We start from the raw sequence: 19,115 nt of genomic DNA on the forward strand, positions 1-19,115 counted from the left end.
GTCCCTCTGCTGCAGGTAATAGCGTCTCCTTTCTGCCTCAGTGAAACCAAAGCAGTCAGTTTGATTTGTAGTCCGTTTCCGGGCTCAGGCCCCGCCCCTCAATCGAGGAATCAGCTGGGGTAGATCTTTACCGTATGGAGCAGGCAGCGCTTACCCCCGGGTCCCTCTGCTGCAGGTAATAACGTCTCTTTTCTGCCTCAATGAAACCAAAGCAGTCAGTTCAATCAGCTGGGGTAGATCTTTACCGTAGGAGCAAGCAGCACTTACCCCCGAGTCCCTCTGCTGCAGGTAATAGCGTCTCCTTTCTGCCTCCGGGAAGAGTTCATTTTAATTTTGTTAATTATTAATTTTTTGGCTCATTGTATTTGCTAAATCAAAGAAAAACATTATACATTAAAAAAAACCCCACCCAAAGCGAAATATATGAACAATCTTCCAGGCAGGTGGTGCCATTTTAAAAGTGCCAAGTCCCAGGTGGGAGCAGCTGGGCATCATTCCTGCCCTTTTGCTATTAGGATCCAGGAAGGGAGTAAGTGGAGGCTGGGATGGGAGCTCCCTAGCACTCTTAAAGGGGGAAGAGGAATCCGGCTGTGCCTCGTGGCTAAGCTTCAGTAGCAGGCTCAGCTTAGGACCAGGTTGGAGGTCTAGTGTTTTGTTTTGTTTTTAAATGCTACAAATATGAAAATGCCCCAAAAGTTTGGCATATTTTCATAGGAGATTATTTTTGGTTCATTCCATTTTGAACAAATTGAAAATGGCCTAATTTGTTGCATTGTTGGCATTTGTTAGAAACACATCTCTAATGGATAAAATGAGTTGGTGTGAAAATAAATTTCACAAAGAAATGTATGTCACTCATATGTGTACTGTGTTGTTTATGCATAAGGAACAGATTACAGTTAATATGAGTTTGTTGATAAAGTTTAATGAAAAAGTGTAAACATAAAACATCAGTATGCAAATTGCAGATGTTTGAAAATAAGATTGGAGAGTTAGAAAGTATGGCATTATGTTAGGATATAGACATAATCGGCATCTCAGAGATATGGTGGATTGAGGATAACCAATAGAACATTGTGATATCAGGGTATAAGTTATATTGTCAAAACAAAGGGCAGATCAAAGTAATGGAGGAATGGCACTATATGAAAAAGATGGCATACAGTCCAGTAGGATGAATACCCTGCAGGAAACTATATGCACTGTGGCATCCTTAAGATCAAAATTCCATGTGTGATTGGTAAGAGTATAGTAGTAGATGTACACTAACATCCACTTGGCCAAGATGAAGAAACATACTGCAGAATACTAGCAGAAATAAGAAAGGCAAATAAAATTGACAACTGAATAATGGTTGATTTCAATTATCCCCAGTACTGATTGGGTCAGTGTCTCGTCAGAACATATTAGAGAATTCAAGTTTTTGGATATCATAAATGACTGCTTCCTGGAACAGCTATTCATAGAGCCAATGAGAGAGGGAACTACTTTAGTTATAGTCTTCAGTTGTATAACCTGGTACAAAGATTTACTGTAGTGGTGCTGCTTAGCAATAGTAATTATAATACAATCATATTTGACATCACTGGAGGGGAATACATGAAATTAAACTATTCAGCAACATATAGCTTTAAAAACAAATATGATAAAATGAGGAAATTAGAAAGAAACTAAAAGGAGGGACTTCCAGTGATGTGTAGGCCCTGAGAGAACATGCTACTGCCAGCTCCCAGGAGACTCTCTCGATTCTTGTCTATTAATCCCTTCACAATCTTTAACAGTAACCATTCTGTTGGATTATTATCTATTTGAGACATTTCTTAGTGGATTGCTGCTTGGCTGATGTCGGTGAAATCAACAAGATTGATTAAGGAGAAGACCAAAGTCACAGATCCTTTGATGTCAGATTTGAAGAGGGATCTATTGGATCTCAAAAGAAAATCTAGTCAGAGAGATATTCAGCTACACTAGAAGATAAGCTCTCCAAGTTACAGTCTTCACTGGCTGAGATTAAGGTTAGTGTTGATAAGCATTCCAAAAGTCTTGCTCAGCAAGGAGAATTTCCGAGTGACGAGGGCTGTCTCGCAGAGATCCTTATCTCTCATTTTCAGATCAGGACAGTGCTGTCATTTCCCCCAAAAGCTGTGTCAATTTCATCTCAGTCAGGTCATCGCACTGCCAAGGTTTAGAAAGGCAGATTGCATAGGGAAACAGAGATCTGAGATTCTTAGATATATGCAGGATCCTTCTGAGGTATCTGAAAGTGACCAATGACTTCAGGACATCAGACAGGTTATTCGTCCTGTTTTCGGGACCCAGGGAAAGAGAGGCAGTGTCCAAGGCATCGCGTGCCAGGAGGATTAGGGAGATGATAGCAATGGCTTACATAATGAAAAGCAAACCAGTCCCGGAAGGCTTAAGGGCACATTCCACAAGACACGGGCAACATCGTGGGCAGAATATAGAGCAATCACTCCAATAGATGTGTGCAGGGCAACCACTTGGGGACTGGTACACATGTTCTTGAACCCTTTATATTTTTTAAATAATTTTTATTCTGCAAGATGCATAATACAATTGCTTGTTTCGTGAACAGCATCAAGTACAATACTTTGAAACAATACATCCCATGACCAAAAGATGAAGATGCAATCAAGAATAACACCAGTAGAATAGCAACGGCAAGGTCTTTTTTTTTTTTCCAGTGTGTATGCATATTTGCATTCATCCCACACATTCCTCCAGACACAAAACTCGCACACATCCCTTCACTTACGCTTTACAGCCATTCCCCTGAACCTGCTGTCCCCATTAGTGAATGACACTTAACCCTCCTAACTCTCCTGCATTGCTCCCCCCCCTCCCAACTCCCCTGTCATCCACAAACTTATCTCCAAAAACACTCGCTGAAGTGAGGGCCGTTCAGGATACAAGTCAAGGAACAGAAGGGAATAACCACAAGGTACAAGAAAATAGATTGCCTCTCCTTGGGAGAAAGGAGCCGAAGTTTGCTGTGGAGGCAGCTCTGGGTATCTCCCACCTGGGATGAGTACAGCTTAGGTACATGCCACAGGTTCACCAGCCTGGCAGGACAAAAAGGAAGATTCAATTAGATTTTACCTGCTAATTAGCTTTGATCCCGCCCTGGAAGAAGAATAAGGAAGTGTGAACAAGTAAGAGGGTACACAGGACAGACAGTCAAGAAGTGGTGTGAAGGGAGTTGCTCTCCCACTTTGTTCTTTTCTTTAAATGCTATATATATATATATAATTTTGGATTCCTTTGTGTTTGTGGACTCCCTTCCTTTAGGAAGTAGGGAGGTAGAGTTCTAATGAGCCAAGGAGGTCCACACCCTGTAGGATAGATGGAACAGACAAAGGTGCAAACTGGGTGACGAGCTGATAAGTCTCCTTAGGGTGGTGAAGTGGGGGTGGGGTGGGGTGGGGAAGCTGCATTGGTTATAGGGTACATGTAGATAAAAGAAAAGAAGGGGAAAAGTTTGATGAAAGAGTATGAGGGATGCTTTGGCAAAAAGACTACTGGCTTAACCCCTGCTGGGCCAGCCTGTATAGTAGTGACATAAAAAAAACAAAAAACCGTTCGCACTCTGCCCCCTTTGCCTATTCCTGAAGGAGAATCCCTCAGGTTTACTAATCTGTCAGGACTTGAGGAAAGCTAATTAGCAGGTAAGATCTAACTGTACCTTGGACATGTTTTGTTTAAGGTGGCAGTGGGACATCCGGGCAGAAATGTCAGACTAGCAGGTTGAGATCTGGGGCTGAATTCCTGATGAAAGTGCTGGTGTAGAGAGGTAAATCAGGGAATCATCAGCATAAAGGTGATCATGAAAGCCAGGATAGGAAATCTGAGCACCAAGGAAATTAGCTTACAGGGAGAAGAGGAGAGGGCCCAATTTAGAACAGACAGAAGGTAAGAAGAGAACCAAGACAGGAAGAGTCTCGCAATTCAAGTAAAGAAAGAGTATCAAGGAGTAGGTGGTGTTCAACAATGTCAAAAGCAACAGATAGGTAATGAAAGATAAGTATCAAGTAAAGGCCATAAATAGCTCATTGGAGACCTTGGCAAGGGCTGTTTCTATGGAACGTAGAGGGAAAAAACAACAACAGACTGAAATGGATCAAGAATGGTTTGAGATGAAAGAAAGTCAAGACAGCAGTTGTGAAAAGCATGTTCAAGTAGTTTGGAAACAAAAAGGAGGAGAGAGATGGGAGGATAGTTGGCGGGGTAGGCAGGGTCCAATGAGGGTTTTTTGAGGGGTGGTATGATCACTGCATGTTTGAAAGCAGCAGAAACAGTAGCAATGGAAAGTAACAGATTAAGGATGTAACAGATGGAAGAGTTGACCACTGGGGAAACAGAGATAAGGAACTGGGTGGTAATAGGGTCAGAGGAACAAATAGTGAGTTTGCAGGAGGAGAGAAAAAGAGCAGTTTCCTCTGCTGTGACTTCAGAAAAAGAGGAGAGAGTGGTGGAGGATGGGGAAGGGTAGAAGAAAGAAGTTGGAGAGAGCGAGGTAGAAGTGGCCTGGTTGAGAATTCAAGACTAATTTTGTGAATCTTGTCATGGAAGTAGCCATATTCTGGGAAGAAGGGAGGAAGGAGGCAAAAGAAGTTTGAGGAGGGGAGTATGGCAAAGAGATGGTGAGGGTTGGATGCAAGAAATTGTCAGATGTGCAATAGCAGACTGGAAGGAAGTCGGCATAAATTTGAAGTTTAGTGTTGTAAGAAGAAACTTCTTCATCAACTGACTCAGACAATGCAGTGGAGGAAAGGAGAGATGAAGGAGTAGTGGAGAGAATACAAGGGTCGACAGCCTGGAGATTCTTGAAGGTGTTGATGGTGACAGAATGAGGCTGTAGGGGAGGGTGGTTTAATGCGAAACTTATTAGTTGAGAAGGGAAGAACTGAGGTGGAAAAGTCAGAGACAGCATCTGAAGGAAAGGACTAGCTCAAGGCAGTGGGCATACTTATGAGCAACAACTAAACCAAAATCAACAAAGAAAATAAATAATAGTATTAATTGTTTTACTTAGGCTAATAAAATTAACTTACTGCCTCATAAAAAGTGTATTTATCTGCTCCCTAAAACTAAAGAATTCGTATTCTAAGGTTACCAAATTAAATTCTGTTAATCAAATGTAAGATATCAATACCAGATACTCCTACAGGTGATCACCTCCATATAATATCCAGGATACTCTGATCCTCTGTGACCTGATTAAAAACTCCTGTAATCATCCCCCCACATGGAGTAGTGTTGAGAGGGCCTCTTCCCTGTCATTGTGTGCTCCTAGCATTGAGCAGGCATAGAGTATTCCCTTCTTTTGCGAATGGTCTGTTCGCAATCTGTCTGGGGGCCTTGATGTGCGGGAACCTTGCCTCTTACTGGCCCCTGTCTATAATCTTTGGCTACTGCCCCCCCCCCCGGCAAATCTTCTAAGTTTCTCTCTCGGCAATCTTTGGGCTTCGCACCTCCCAAATGAGCCCACATTGGTGCTCTGCCATCGGTTTCCGCAGTGGGGGACATTTCCTGCCCTGCTCAGTCATTGCCATTATATTTGGGGGATGGAAAAAGTAGAATTCCTGCTGCTGCCTTTCCTTGTGCTCGATTTTTGTTTTTTTAATAAACTTTATATGGCTAGCAGCTCCAGTTTCTTCCAATCCAGCCTGGCTGTCATCCTACCAGTCTATGCTACGCAGCTGTGCCCACAACAGATAGTATCCCACTACCAGCCCATCACCCTAAAGATATGTAATCCTATTCCTGCCATCCCAGCCCAACCACCACTGCTGGCAGCAGAGAACTACTGACATCCACATGACTCAAGCTGCAGATCATTCCACTTCAGTTGAGCTGTTCAGACTATCTCCTTCTTTCTGTTTGATCTCACTCATGACCAAAGCATGTTCCTCCAGCCCCTGAGCTTCAGGCTCAAAAGGGACATTGTTTCATGCCCCCCCACTAGGTGCCCAGTTAGGGTGTGTAAAAAGGTTAACCACTCTAGATTGACTATTACACTGAAAAAGGGGGATTTGATGCAAGCTATTGCTTGTTTAAGGAAGCATGCGTGGACAAACTAAATGAGCCATATGATATTTTTCTGCCGTTATGTTTCTATGTTGAGAATCACCTCCTGCTTGTCTGTAAGGCAGCCTGGGGAATTGTTAGTCAGCTGCTGCAGGATCACTTCTGGTTTTCTTTAGCTCCTCTGCTCCTGCCTCCTGTAACTATTTCCTCAGGCAGCTACTAACAGTTTCATAGCACCAGCCTATCCTCAGTGTAAAGCTCCGCCCTTCCCTATCTGATGCCATCAGTCTGTGCTCAGTGTAAAGCTCCGCCCTACCCTGGGAGATGTCATCAGTCTGCGCTCAGTGTAAAGCTCCGCCCTACCCTGGGAGATGTCATCAGTCTTTGCTCAGTGAAAAGCTCCGCCCTTCCCTATCTGATGCCATCTGTCTGTGCTCAGTGTAAAGCTCCGCCCTACGCTGGGCGATGTCATCAGTCTTGGCCCAGTGTAAAACTCCGCCCTTCCCTGGGAGATGTCATCAGCCTGCGCTCAGTATAAAGCTCCGCCGTAACCTGGGAGATGTCATCAGTCTTTGCTCAGTGAAAAGCTCCGCCCTTCCCTATCTGATGCCATCTGTCTGTGCTCAGTGTAAAACTCCGCCCTTCCCTGGGTGATGTCATCAGTCTGCGCTCAGTATAAAGCTCCGCCGTAACCTGGGAGATGTCATCAGTCTTGGCTCAGTGTAAAGCTCCGCCCTACCCTGGGAGATGTCATCAGTCTTGGCTCACTGTAAAGCTCCGCCCTTCCCTGGGTGATGTCATCTATCTGCGCTCAGTAGGAAGAAGAGCTGCCATATATAGTAGATAGAAAGACAGAGCCTTTTTCTTCTTTCGTTTGCCCGTTAACAACTGGAAATGAGAAACCTTCCGCCCCAAATCTCAGTTTCTGCCCTTTTCTTCCCTCCTCATCCTGCTCCTTTTAACAGCCTGGCCTAGGTTTGAAATAGGAACTGCCCCCGAGCTGCACTGCAAAAGGCAAACACTCTTCCCCAGCCCGAAAAGGAGCCCTTTTCAATCCTAAAAGCAGAGAAGAAAATGCCTGTAGGAGCTTCTGCTCAGGTAGGAGATTGCCCCCAAATTCCTGCCCTCGCTATTCAAACCTTGCTGCAGCTTTCTAACCTGGGACTTTAATAGGACCCCAAGGAGACCTGGGATGCAGAAAAGGTACTTTGGGACCCTTCTGCATGTAAGGCGAGAGACCATGAGCCCCACAGAGTGAGAGTTTGTGTCCCAGGCTCTATGAGTAACTGGTTTCCCTTTCTCATAATCCTGCTCTTTGATTAGCTGTTATGTGACTGTCCACTGAAAACTCTGCCCATACCCTGCTGAGCCCCAGTAATGGGAGATCCCCTGATGGAGGGGATGCAGAAGGTGCTGAATGTGGAAGGGTTTGTGTTTCAGGTCCCAGTAACCTTTGAGGACATCGCTGTCTATTTCTCTCAGGAAGAGTGGGATGATTTAGAAGAACAGCAGAAGGAGCTTTACAAGGATGTGATGAAGGAGAATTATGAGACCCTGAGTTCACTGGGTAAGGGATAATTTTACATTTTAATATGCAGATATGGGCCATGAAGAAAAATAAAATTCTGCGTGTGAGGGTCACTTGTTGTTATTTAGGCAAAAACCAAATTGAGCAAGTTCTGCAATGATCATTTTGCATCCGATCATTGTCACATGCAGGGCTGGAGTGATGAATCTAGGGGGATCAATTGGCAGCGTTGAGAAGGGAATTATCTGAGAGGGAAGTTATCATCACCAGGGGATGGAGGAGTGATGGAATAGGAAAGTTGTGCATGTATGAGAGGGATAAGTTGATTAATACTGGGTGTCTGAGAGAGAGAGGAAATTGCATGGATGAGAAGGGAAGTTAGAGTTGGAATCTGCCTCTCCAAGCGCTCGGTCTTGGATCCACTCACTCACACCCCCCAATTCTTGAAATTCCTTTTTGTTCTCGTCTTCATTCTTGATCTACCCTCTCCCTCCAGTCCTGTGTTCCCCTATCTCCTTCATCTTCCCTTAGTCCTAGATCCCCCTTCTCCTCCAATCCATTTCTTCTCTCCTCTCTTCTTCATACACCCATTTTGGGTCCTCCTTTTCTCTCTTTTCCTATCCTCTTTCCAACATTTCAGATCCCCTTTTTTCCTGTCCGATCTCAAATTCTTCTCCTCTTCCTTACCTCTCTGGCATCTCTCTCCTCCTGTTCCTCTCCAACCCTAGGTTTCCATTCTCATACTGGTTCCCCTTTCTAACTTTGCCATAACTGTTGAAAAGGTGCCTACTGCACAAAAAACCCCTCAAAAAAGAGCAAAGCAAATTATCATAACATGAAAAAATGAGGAAATGATGTTGCTTTTATATAGTAAATTTAATTCTTATTTAATATGCAACTCAATGTAAAGTTTGCGATTGTTCCACATACGTTTTACAACATTGCCACAGAATTTTCTAGATTTTGCAAGCAATCTTGCAAGCAATAATCTTTTCCAAACTAGATTATTGCAACTCATTACTATTAGGCCTCCCAGCTTCTTACACCAAACCTTTACAAATGGTTCAGAACTCTGCAGCCAGAGTCCTTACAAATTCCAGGAAAATTGACCACATTTCACCTATTCTCAAAAACCTCCATTGGCTTCCGATCCACTATAGAATCATGTACAAAACCATTAACATCATTTACAAAACTATCAACCAACACACGCAACTCGACCTACAAATACCACTTAAAAAATTCACCTCCGCCAGGCCTATCAGGAACACTACAAAGAGTCACTCCAAATTCCAAAGGCCAAAACCTACCAACATAAATCCTTGAGTCTCAGAGCCTTCTCATCAGCAGGTCCAGCTCTCTGGAACTCGATCCCACCTGATTTGAGACAAGAGCCATGCTCTTTAACATTTAGGAAAAGACTAAAAACTTGGCTTTTCAAAAAAGCATTTCCAAGCCTTGAATAAAACCTCCTCTCACTAGCACTAACTCGTATGCAATAATGGAATGTAAACACGAATCAACCAACCTCAAACCCTCTCTCACTAATTCCTGCTGAATATTTATCATACTATTACCATTCACAACTGTGTCATATTTATTCATTTGATTACCTATGTACCGTTTCATAGTCTTATTTTTTCACTTGCTATTCTAATGTATCAATAGGCTGAAATGTAAATATTGTGCTGTTCAATTTCTCCCCTTCCATCCCAAGTTTATTTTCCTTGTTTTTTGTAACTTTCCCTCTCCCTTTTTCTGATTCACTGTATTTAAAGTTCAAGGTTCTTATTGAAAATATTGTTTTTTACGTTACGTTATGCTTTACACTCCTTGTTATTTGTAAACCGGGTTGATGTGATGCCTATCATGAAACTCGGTATAACAAAAACAATAAATAATAATAATAATAATAGATTTTGATACAGAATCTCCCCCGATCTGTTGCAAGACACTGGGGATATTGGAATAGAGTGAGGGCAGAATGTACATAATACATGGCAGTGTAAGTGAGTTATAATTAACCCATTATGTCCCAATGTCCTATTTAGAGAACAGCTTCTTAAACAATTTTGGATATAATGGATTATGGTAGAATGAATGTCATGTGGTGGGTGGCAGTAGCTTTAAAGGTATGTGTTCTCCATATCAGTTCAATCCGAACATAATGCTTGGCTGAGGACTTTTGCTGTTATGGCTGGATTTAAATTGAGGGAATGCACTAGATCCCAACCCATTTCCGTCTGGGCTGGAAGTATAAAGAGAAGGAGCAGCGTGGAAGGTTGAAACATAGATACTGTAAGTGCTTGACAGTTAAGTCTCAATGCATTTGGGATGCATAAATCCAAAAGGGCAGTGCATGCTTGACAGAGTGAGAAGAAGGGTGTGTGCAAACCATGCATTAGCACAGGGTGGCAGCTTCTAGAGGAGAGAGGAAACAGCAAGAATCCAGTGTGCCTCCTACAGATGGGGATCAGCAGACAGAGTGGCTGTTGCTAATCACCTGCATTTGTCAATCAGTGAGACGGAGGAAGCTGGAAATTGCAGCCGTTTGCACAGGTTACATTGTCTGGCATGTAGAAGGGGAGGGGAAGTTTAACTGAGAGAGGAGGAGAGAGAAGAGGGGAGGGAGCAGCACAAAGGAGGAGGAAATGAACATTGACAATAGAATTAATGCTAGGGGGAGATGAGGAAGGAGTGATTTATAGTAGGAAAGTCATGTAGGGGGTGAATGCCCTCTTCTTGAAGTCTGCAGTGCAATCTTGTTTCTCTATCACCTTTTTCCTCCCCAAAGTCCCAGTTGTCTTGTGTTTCACAATAGGTAGGAAAGGATCAGGTGTGGAAGGGGAAAAGTGTGTGAGAGAGACCTTGAAGGGGGTTGGGGGAGTGGAAGAGATAGGATGTATGAGCAGCATGGGGGTTTTGAAAGCATGAAAGGGGTTAAAGCTTGAAGGGAGATGGAACTAGTGCAGCGGGATAGTGGGTGGAGGGTAAGAAGAGGGAATGTTAGAAAGCTGGGAAATGGTAAGGCAGGGAATGGGAAAAAGCTTCTGTGGGGAGAGGGAGTGGGTGCAAGATGGGGTGAAGGCGAAGGTGCAATAAAGATGGAGATGTTTTGGGGAGGGTGGTTAGGAGGCATGGGTGAAGTAGGGTGGTGATGGGGGTGTGTGCAGGGGCATGTGTCAGAGGGGAAAGGCTTTGAGAGAGAAAGAAAGCCATAGAGGTGTGAGAGAGGCATCACATCAGAATGTCTCTCTTTTTGTTTTCTTTTTCCCATTGATTCCCCAGGAGTCGGGGGAGGCGAGGGATTGGAAGGAGTTTCGTATGGAGAGAGATGTGGGGGAACTGTTTTTACCTTCCTGCCATTTCTCTGAGCATGCTTAATGTGCAAGGGATGATGAGGCTTGCGCATACTGAAATGAGCCTGATAATGTACTGCACTGTTCACAGTAGGAGCCAGGGGGATCAGTAGCCGTGAGCACATAGGGCTCCTGGCCCAAATCTGTTGGTCAGTACCCTGAATCTCGAACGGCTGTTCTGTTCTACTGCTCCAGCTCCTCCCTTCCAGGCAGCCTGCAGAGAACAGGAAGGGAGGGGCTGAAAAAAACAAAAGGAGCAGAGCAATTTCTTTCTTTATTTTAAAACTTGCATATCCCACGCTCTACAATAGTTCGCGGCTTACAAATTAACCTACGCAGTTAAATAAAATATAATACATAGAAGCACATTAGGCAAATTAACTAAACACTATCAGTGTTCTGGATAGGTGGAAGACAGGTTTATAAATCATAGCTCTAATTGTGGGGGATATTAGGAATAAGCTTTGGAGAAAAGATACGTTTTTTAAAACTTTTTAAAATTGCTTTGCCGAGGCAACATCTCTTGGGTCATCTGGCATGGAGTTTCACAGAAGGGGGCCAGCCATAGAGAAGGCCTGATTTCTGCTGATGTCTTGCCTTGCAGGTATCCCTGTTGGGATTTCTAATACATTTTTATTTGAGGAGTGTAGGTGTCTAGTAAGTTTGTATAGATGGAGGACAGTCTTTTTTTTTTTTTTCAATTTACTCTATTATATATTTCACTTTATAATTACAAGTTCACATTTCTGTGCATATTGAAGGCAATTTAGTAAGACAACTATTATAAAACAAATACAAGAATGATATTCCATTCTAAACTCATAAGATTTAGCCATCACGCTAATACAAATAATAAAGGGAGCCGAAAACTAAAAAGAAACAAAGTACCAATACATAATTTCGGAGAGAAGAAGCTGCTTCTACTATTTTATCTGGCCTTTCTGCTACTGATATAGCTTTACCCAAATTTACCTCACTTTTGTCCCTCAAAAATAGATCCAGGTGTGAAGGTTCCGTGAAAACATACTTTTTTCCTTGAAAATTAATAAAACATTTACTAGGATATTTCAGATTAAAAGATGCACCTAATTCTAAAGTTTTATTTTTCAAGGAAAGACATTTTTTTTTCCCTCCTTGCCTGAGTAGGCTTGGAGACATCAGGAAATACAAACACCTCTGCCCACAGAATAATATACCTTTATTTTTAAAGAACTTATCAAGAATGAATTCTTTATCCTTTTCTAAAACAATAGAAACAAATAGTGTTGCCCTCTTATCTATCAAATCAATGGAATCCTCCAAAAAAGTAGATACACCTGGTGTACTCTCCTCCTCTCTCCCAGGTGTATTACTTGTTTGGGCCGGGAAATAATACATTTTTTAGATCAAAGGGTATCTCTTCACATGCCAAATTTTCCCTTAGATATTTCGAAAACATCTCAAAGGGTGAGAGTAATCTAGTAATTGGAAAATTTATGAAACGTACATTTTTTATTCTAATAACATTTTCTATGTTCTCCAAATCAGCATGTAAAACCATTTTGTCAGATATATGATGATTTTCCAACATTTTTACATTTTGTAATTCTAATGTCATATTTTCAACTAAGACCTCTACATCCTTTAATCTTTTCCCTTGTTCCTGTATAACAGATTTATTCCTATTAACTGTTGTATTAAAGGAAGAGTTCATCTGTGATACATTAGAATCTAGCTTTATCAGCATCCTCCAAAGATCACCCAGGGTTACATTAGATTCGTCCACAGTGTTAACCCGTGCACTGTCTATATTAATCGTCAGAGTTCCTTCACCTGCTTCCTGCTGTTCTAGCTGCAAGCAGGGAGGTGTTGCATTTTTCAGTGACTGAGAAAAAAATTTCAAAGCCACTTCCATTTGCAGTTTCTCTTTCAGTGGAGATTCCTCCTGATATTCCTCCTGGGGGATGTAGAGGCATAGGTCCCATGCCAGGACTTAAGGAGGCATCCAGTGAGTCTCCCTCACAGTCTTTTTGTGGCAAATTACTCCTGCATATGTGAGCGTCCATGGGGCCGGTTTTTTGCGGAGCCGGAGAGGATGTCACAAACTTGGCTTTTCTTTCACGCCCCATATAAACACCATAAAATCAAGACGATCTAAGCCGTGCACACGCCCCTTCGGCGTGCGTGGCTTAGGTGGCATGCCGGCGGCAGCGGTGCACCACAGTTCCGCAGGCTTTTAAGCTTGCGGTCTCTGGCTGATGATGTCAGCGTCAAGGGAGTCCCACAGCTGATAGCTGGATTTTAATCAGTCTCCACTCCGTTGAGCCAGGCAGGTTGTGGCAGCCCCTTTCTCTCCACAATCATCGGCCCCCGGACAGTCATTTTGAAGGATATTATGTATCGTTATGACTTTGTATTAGATTGGGAGCCAGGAAAGTGAGTAAAGTGCAGGAGAGACACGGCTGCGTACTTTAGTTCCAGTAAGGAGTCTAGCAGCAGAAGTCTGGATGACATGAAGCAGCCAAATCACATTGGCAGGTAAACCGAGATATAAAGAATTGCAGTAGTCAAGCTTATTAAGAAATGAATCCTGTACTTCAAGCAATGGCTTTAGTTGTTTTCAGTAATTGAAGCTTGTAGAAAAATGTTACAACTGAGGAGATATGATTTTGCATAGAAAGGTTAGAATCAATTATGATTGCCAGGTTTCTAGCGTTCCAGGACTTGGGAATATTATGGCCTTGAAAAGTGAGCAAAACAGGGATATCATAAGTAGGGGATTTTAATCTCATAAGTAAGATTATTTCTATTTTTGTCAGGCTAAGTTTCTACCTGTTTAGAGTTAACCATCGTTATACTGAATTGAGGAAAAGGGAAACTAAAGCTAGAGGTTTGGACCAGGAGGTGTTTATAAGGAATAAAGAATTGTATGTCAACTCTGTAAGTATTGAAATATTCACCAAGACAAGACAAAATTTGCAGAGGGCAGCTAAATAATTGTTGAATAGAGTAGTGGATAATGACGATCCTTGAGGGATACCTGAGGATGTTGGAAACCAGTTTGAGACAGAGGAACTCTTCCTAACCTGTTGGGTTCTGTCTGTAAGGTAGCAAGACAACCAATTTAAACTGTCCCAGAGATAACAATAGATTTCGGACGGTTAGGAAGAATGTTGTGTTCAATGGTATCAAAAGTGGCAGTAACGTTGAGAAGGACCAAGACGTAATGTGAAGTGGAGGATGGTGACAGAGAGCTTATAGGTGGTAATGGGGTGAAAGAGAACCAGAGAAGGGGTGGTAGGTGTGAGAGAGAGCCAGAGGAGTGCGTGGTGAAGAGGGTGAGAGAGAGCCAGTCTGTTCAGACCTTGTCAAATTGAACGTACACTTTGCTCTGCATGAGAGTTCGGTTACCACAGTGGCAGTGGCTAAAGTTTATCACAGTCAAATTCAAAATGGCGCCGAGGGCTGTGGAGCCCTTGGATTCAATGGCGCAGGGTACAGGATCGCCGATTCTGGTATTGGACGGTTTGGACAATTGGCCCGGACGTGAATGTGGTTCAGTTTTTGTGTCTAGTTATAACATGATGGACTACAACTGAAAATCAAAATAGTAAGCAGAGAGCGGCCAAATCATTTAGTAGGTGGGGCACTATTTAGAACTAGTAAAGAAGGGTGTCAGCAAGCCGGGAACAATATCACCCCTCTGAAGACCAAAGCTCGGTCTTCTCTGTCATCCACCCTATGAGTCATTGCGCGTTCTGACTGTCCTGATTAGATTGTGAGCTTCAAGGAGTGGAGATTGTCCATTGTGTGTCTGTGTAGAGTGTGCGCACACATATATTATCATGATCTGCATAGCACATACCCAATGTACACTGTGCAACAGAGAGACACTTAATGGACAGTCCCTACTCCAGGGATGGCCAACCCTGGTCCTCAAGAGCCACAAACCAGCCAGCTTTTCAGGATATCCACAATGAATATGCATGAGAGAGATCTGCATGCCCTGCCGTGACTGTATGCAAATCAATCTCCTGCATATTCATTGTGGATAGCATGAAACCCTGGCCTAGTTGTGGTTCTCACGGACCGGTGATGGCCACCCCTGATCTAGTCAAAATAGACAGACGGGACACACAATGAGAAATAAGAAGAGGTTCTGAGTTAAGACAGCAAAGCCATGACTGAGAGGATTTAAGGTAGGTGGGATTAAATCGAGGAAGGATGAACTTTTAATGAATATGAGACTTAGGGTCTCCAAATGTTTCAAGGGGAGTACTGGTTGTAGGTGGGATTGATGGAGGGAAGAGCAGATTTACTGAATGCAGTTTAAAGATTCATCACTTTACCTAAATGGTAACTCAGCCAGAAAATGCATTTTTGTTTTTTCAAATAAGCAATCCCAGGAAATATACATCTCACTGAATCATAGCAAAATATTTTTTAAGTATTTCTATAATTATTTTTTTAATGTTTTCAGTTCCATGTTTTATGATTTTTATCCTTTTTGTTACAACTACCCCCGGAATTATTGTCTTCCGTCCCTGTTCTTCTATCCTTTGCCCCTGCTCTTTTTTTGTGATCTGCCCTCTTATGCTGGGTGACCTCTCGTGTGCCCCATGCTCGCTCCTCCATTCTGACTCTTCAGTGCACACCATGGAGGCAATTTTTAGAGTCTGCATTGGGGCAAAGTGCACTGGTATGTTTGCCATGCAAAATTTGAAAATGCAGTCTAACTCCATGCCTTTCTTCCCCTGACCTCAATGGTGCTGGGAATGCCTTCTGTAAAGGCGGTTAAAAGTTTGGGTATTGTGCAACTATCTAAGCTGCTTGCAGGGAGGGACATTTTTTCAAATGGTCAATTTACCTGCATAAATGGCTTTGAAAATTGTCCCCCACAATCACCTGAGACAGATGCGTGATGTACAAATATTTATTTTCTTTTAGATATAACAGAATTTGACACAGAGTTGCAGGGAATATTTGTTGCAGGGAACATTTTGTACTGCTCCTTCTTCAGCAGAATAGCAGAAACTGGACAAGAAAAAAAACAACCAAATGCTAACATATTACTGAACTCAATAGACTGCTCTTCTCCTTCATTAATATGCAATCTTTGTTTATTTATCTAGAAAAGGATGATCCCAGCAAATTTAATACAGGGTCACATCACTGGGAGTTTAGCGTGACTCCGGAAAAGAACGAGATGTTATCAGAAAGAGGTACTTCCCATTCTGCCTGCGGAAAAGATTGCAGGAATCAATGCATCTCAGACAAGAAGCAAAGAAATTCAACAGGAGACTCAGCTCTGGGTGAGCAAAGTGCCAGAAATATCACATATACTGGGGAAGAGCAGAGAAACCTGATGACAGAAGAAAGATGTTTATGTGAGGTGTGTGTGATATTCTTCAGGGATTCTGAAACTCTGAAGTCAGAGTGGAGAATTCAGACTGATGTGAGACGGTCTACTTCTACAGACTGCAAGAAAACCTTCAGACAGAAGGGAGAACCAAAGGGACACAAGGAAACAAGCAAAGGAGAGAGACCTTTTACATGTTCTGATGATGGGAAAGGTTTTAGTAGGAACAGAGAACTATGGCAACACCAGAAAATTAACAAAGGAGAGAGGCTATGTACAAGTACAGAATACGGCAAAAGCTTTCTTAATAAAGCAAGCCTCATAAAGTACCAGAAAAGCTACACTAATTGTGAGAAAATCTTCAAGCAGAAAACAAATTTCACAAAACACCCAAAATTTCACCAAGGAGAGAGAGCAATTTCAACTGCTAAAAGTAACAAAAGCTTATATCAGAGGAAAGCCGTCACAAAACATCAAAAAAACAATACTGATGAGATGCCATTGTCTTCTAATAAATCTGAAACATGCTTCATTAGGAAGGCAGACATCTCACAGCACCAGAATATCCAAAAAGAAGAGAGGAAATACACATGTACTGAATGTGGAAAAGGTTTCAATCAAAAGGCATACCTCACAAGCCATCAGAGAATACATGTGGACGTGAAATGCTTTATATGTACTGAGTGTGGTAAAGGCTTCAAGCAGAAAAGAGACCTTACAATGCACCAGAGCATCCACACAGGAGTGAAACGATTTACATGTACTGAATGTGGCAAAGGCTTCAATAAGATGGTCAACCTCACAAGCCACCAGATAACTCACAAAGGAGTGAAACCTTTTACATGTTCTCAGTGTGGTAAAAGCTTCAGTCTGAAGAACAACCTCAGAAGGCACCAAATAATCCACACAGGAATTAAACCATTTATGTGTACAGAATGTGGTAAAGACTTCAACCAGAAGACACACCTCACAACCCATCAGAGAATCCACAATAGAGAGAAGACATTTATGTGTACTAACTGTGGTAAACAATTCAATAATAAGACACTCCTAAGAAGCCACCAGAGCATTCACACGGAGGTGAAACGATTTACCTGCACTGAGTGTAGTAAACACTTCAATCATAAGACACACCTTATAAACCACCAGAGAATCCACACAGGTGTGAAACCATTTACATGTCCAGAGTGTGGTAAAAGCTTTAAGCAAAAAGGAGTTCTTACAACACACCAGAGAATCCACACTGGTGTGAAACCATTTACTTGCACTGAATGTGGTAAAGACTTCAAACAGAAAACACACCTCACAAACCATCAGAGAATCCACTCTGGAGTGAAACCTTTTGCATGCACAGAGTGTGGTAAAAGTTTTAGACAAAAGGAATACCTCACGACGCACCAGCGAATCCACACTGGAGTGAAACCATATACATGTACTGAATGTGGTAAAAACTTCAATCAGAAAACACATCTCACAAGCCACCAGAGAAATCACTCTGGAATGAGGGGTCTGAGGGAGGAGAGAATAATTTAATAAAGTATATTTCAGTCATTCCTTAATCTTGCAATGGAATGAGGAACTCTCGATTCATTTGGAAGGATATCAATTGGGATAAATTAGGGACAGATGCTTTTACAATCTCATTATGTAGGCAGTGCTCAGATCTAATGAGCTGTTTTTTACATCATGTGTAAAAATTACAATTCTCACTCTAGTCCCTTGTGCTGGAGGGGGAATGGGCTCAGGGGTACACACTTCCACATGTGGTGGACTTGACCTTTTGTTTCCTTTTTCTGGGTGAATGTATTTCCATTGGTGGTATCTCCTGATTTGGTCCTGGGGTGCATTAAACATTTCTAAAAAAAAAAATTCAGAAAATTAATATCCCAATTGTTTCTGGCTGCTAGATTCACCATTGCTAAACATTGGAAAACAACTCCAACTTTGGAGTTATGGAAAGTGCAACCATTTGAAATTGCTCACGTTCAGGTGAATTTTCAAAGGAGTTATGCATGTAAATGTAACATACTATTGTAGCAATTTTCAAAAGCCATTTACCTGCATTAAATGCACTTAATGCAGGTAAAACCTATGGACAATTCAATAGTATACAGTGTATTGTAGCAATTTTCAAAAGTCACTGAACACAAGTAAAGTGCATTTACACATATAAAATCAAGTTTTAAGTATGTGAATGCTTTTGAAAATCAGGCCCATTGAGAAGTTGTCCTAATCCATTAAAAGAGAATAGGCAAAATATGATCAAATATGGAGTTATTTTTGGAGATACTACTCCATAAAAGTGCAGGATGTGCCATGGTTTTGCTTTGGTACTTTTATTATTTTTGCACTTCATATAATATTGACTTCTATGCTTTTTGTCTTCATGACTTTTGTTTTATATTTCTTGTACTTTAAGTTTGCTATGCTGGTTTTTTATAGTTGTGTCTCTTTTCTCCTATAGAATGTTATCTGCTGTGCAAGTGTACTTTTTGTATATGTGGATAGAACATAAAACAGTGTGTATCTATTTTTGCCTGTTGTATCAATAAACAATTTTTTAATAAAGAAAATCAAGTCTTTCTAAGTACCTTCCGGTTGAGACCTGTTATATCACATCTCGACCACCATCACTGCTGAAATATGAAAGGAAGGAAAGATCAAAATGTATACGGGCCGCATTCCGCTCTGGATAAACCAGGGCCCACCCTTGGCTTCAGCACCAGGACTAACAATGAGGGCAGCAATAGTGCAGACCCTTCAGGTGAGGACAAGCTCCCCTGCTACAGTCTTAGGTCATGGTGACCCTGTCATGGACCCGCTGTGGCCGGAAGCAGAGCAC

The 19,115-nt window shown here is 42.1% G+C and overlaps 1 protein-coding gene across 1 annotated transcript; it reads left to right on the plus strand.

Moving 5' to 3' along the window:
• Positions 1 to 6,846: 6,846 nt before the first annotated feature.
• Positions 6,847 to 18,823, plus strand: LOC115085918 (gastrula zinc finger protein XlCGF26.1-like). Its single transcript, XM_029592460.1, has 3 exons — positions 6,847 to 7,146; positions 7,489 to 7,615; positions 16,047 to 18,823. The coding sequence occupies exons 1-3, from the start codon at positions 7,123 to 7,125 to the stop codon at positions 17,804 to 17,806; spliced, it is 1,911 nt and encodes a 636-aa protein (XP_029448320.1). The 5' UTR covers positions 6,847 to 7,122; the 3' UTR covers positions 17,807 to 18,823.
• Positions 18,824 to 19,115: the final 292 nt, after the last annotated feature.

Source organism: Rhinatrema bivittatum, chromosome 2 (genome assembly GCF_901001135.1).
Source record: "Rhinatrema bivittatum chromosome 2, aRhiBiv1.1, whole genome shotgun sequence".
NCBI lineage: Eukaryota > Metazoa > Chordata > Amphibia > Gymnophiona > Rhinatrematidae > Rhinatrema > Rhinatrema bivittatum.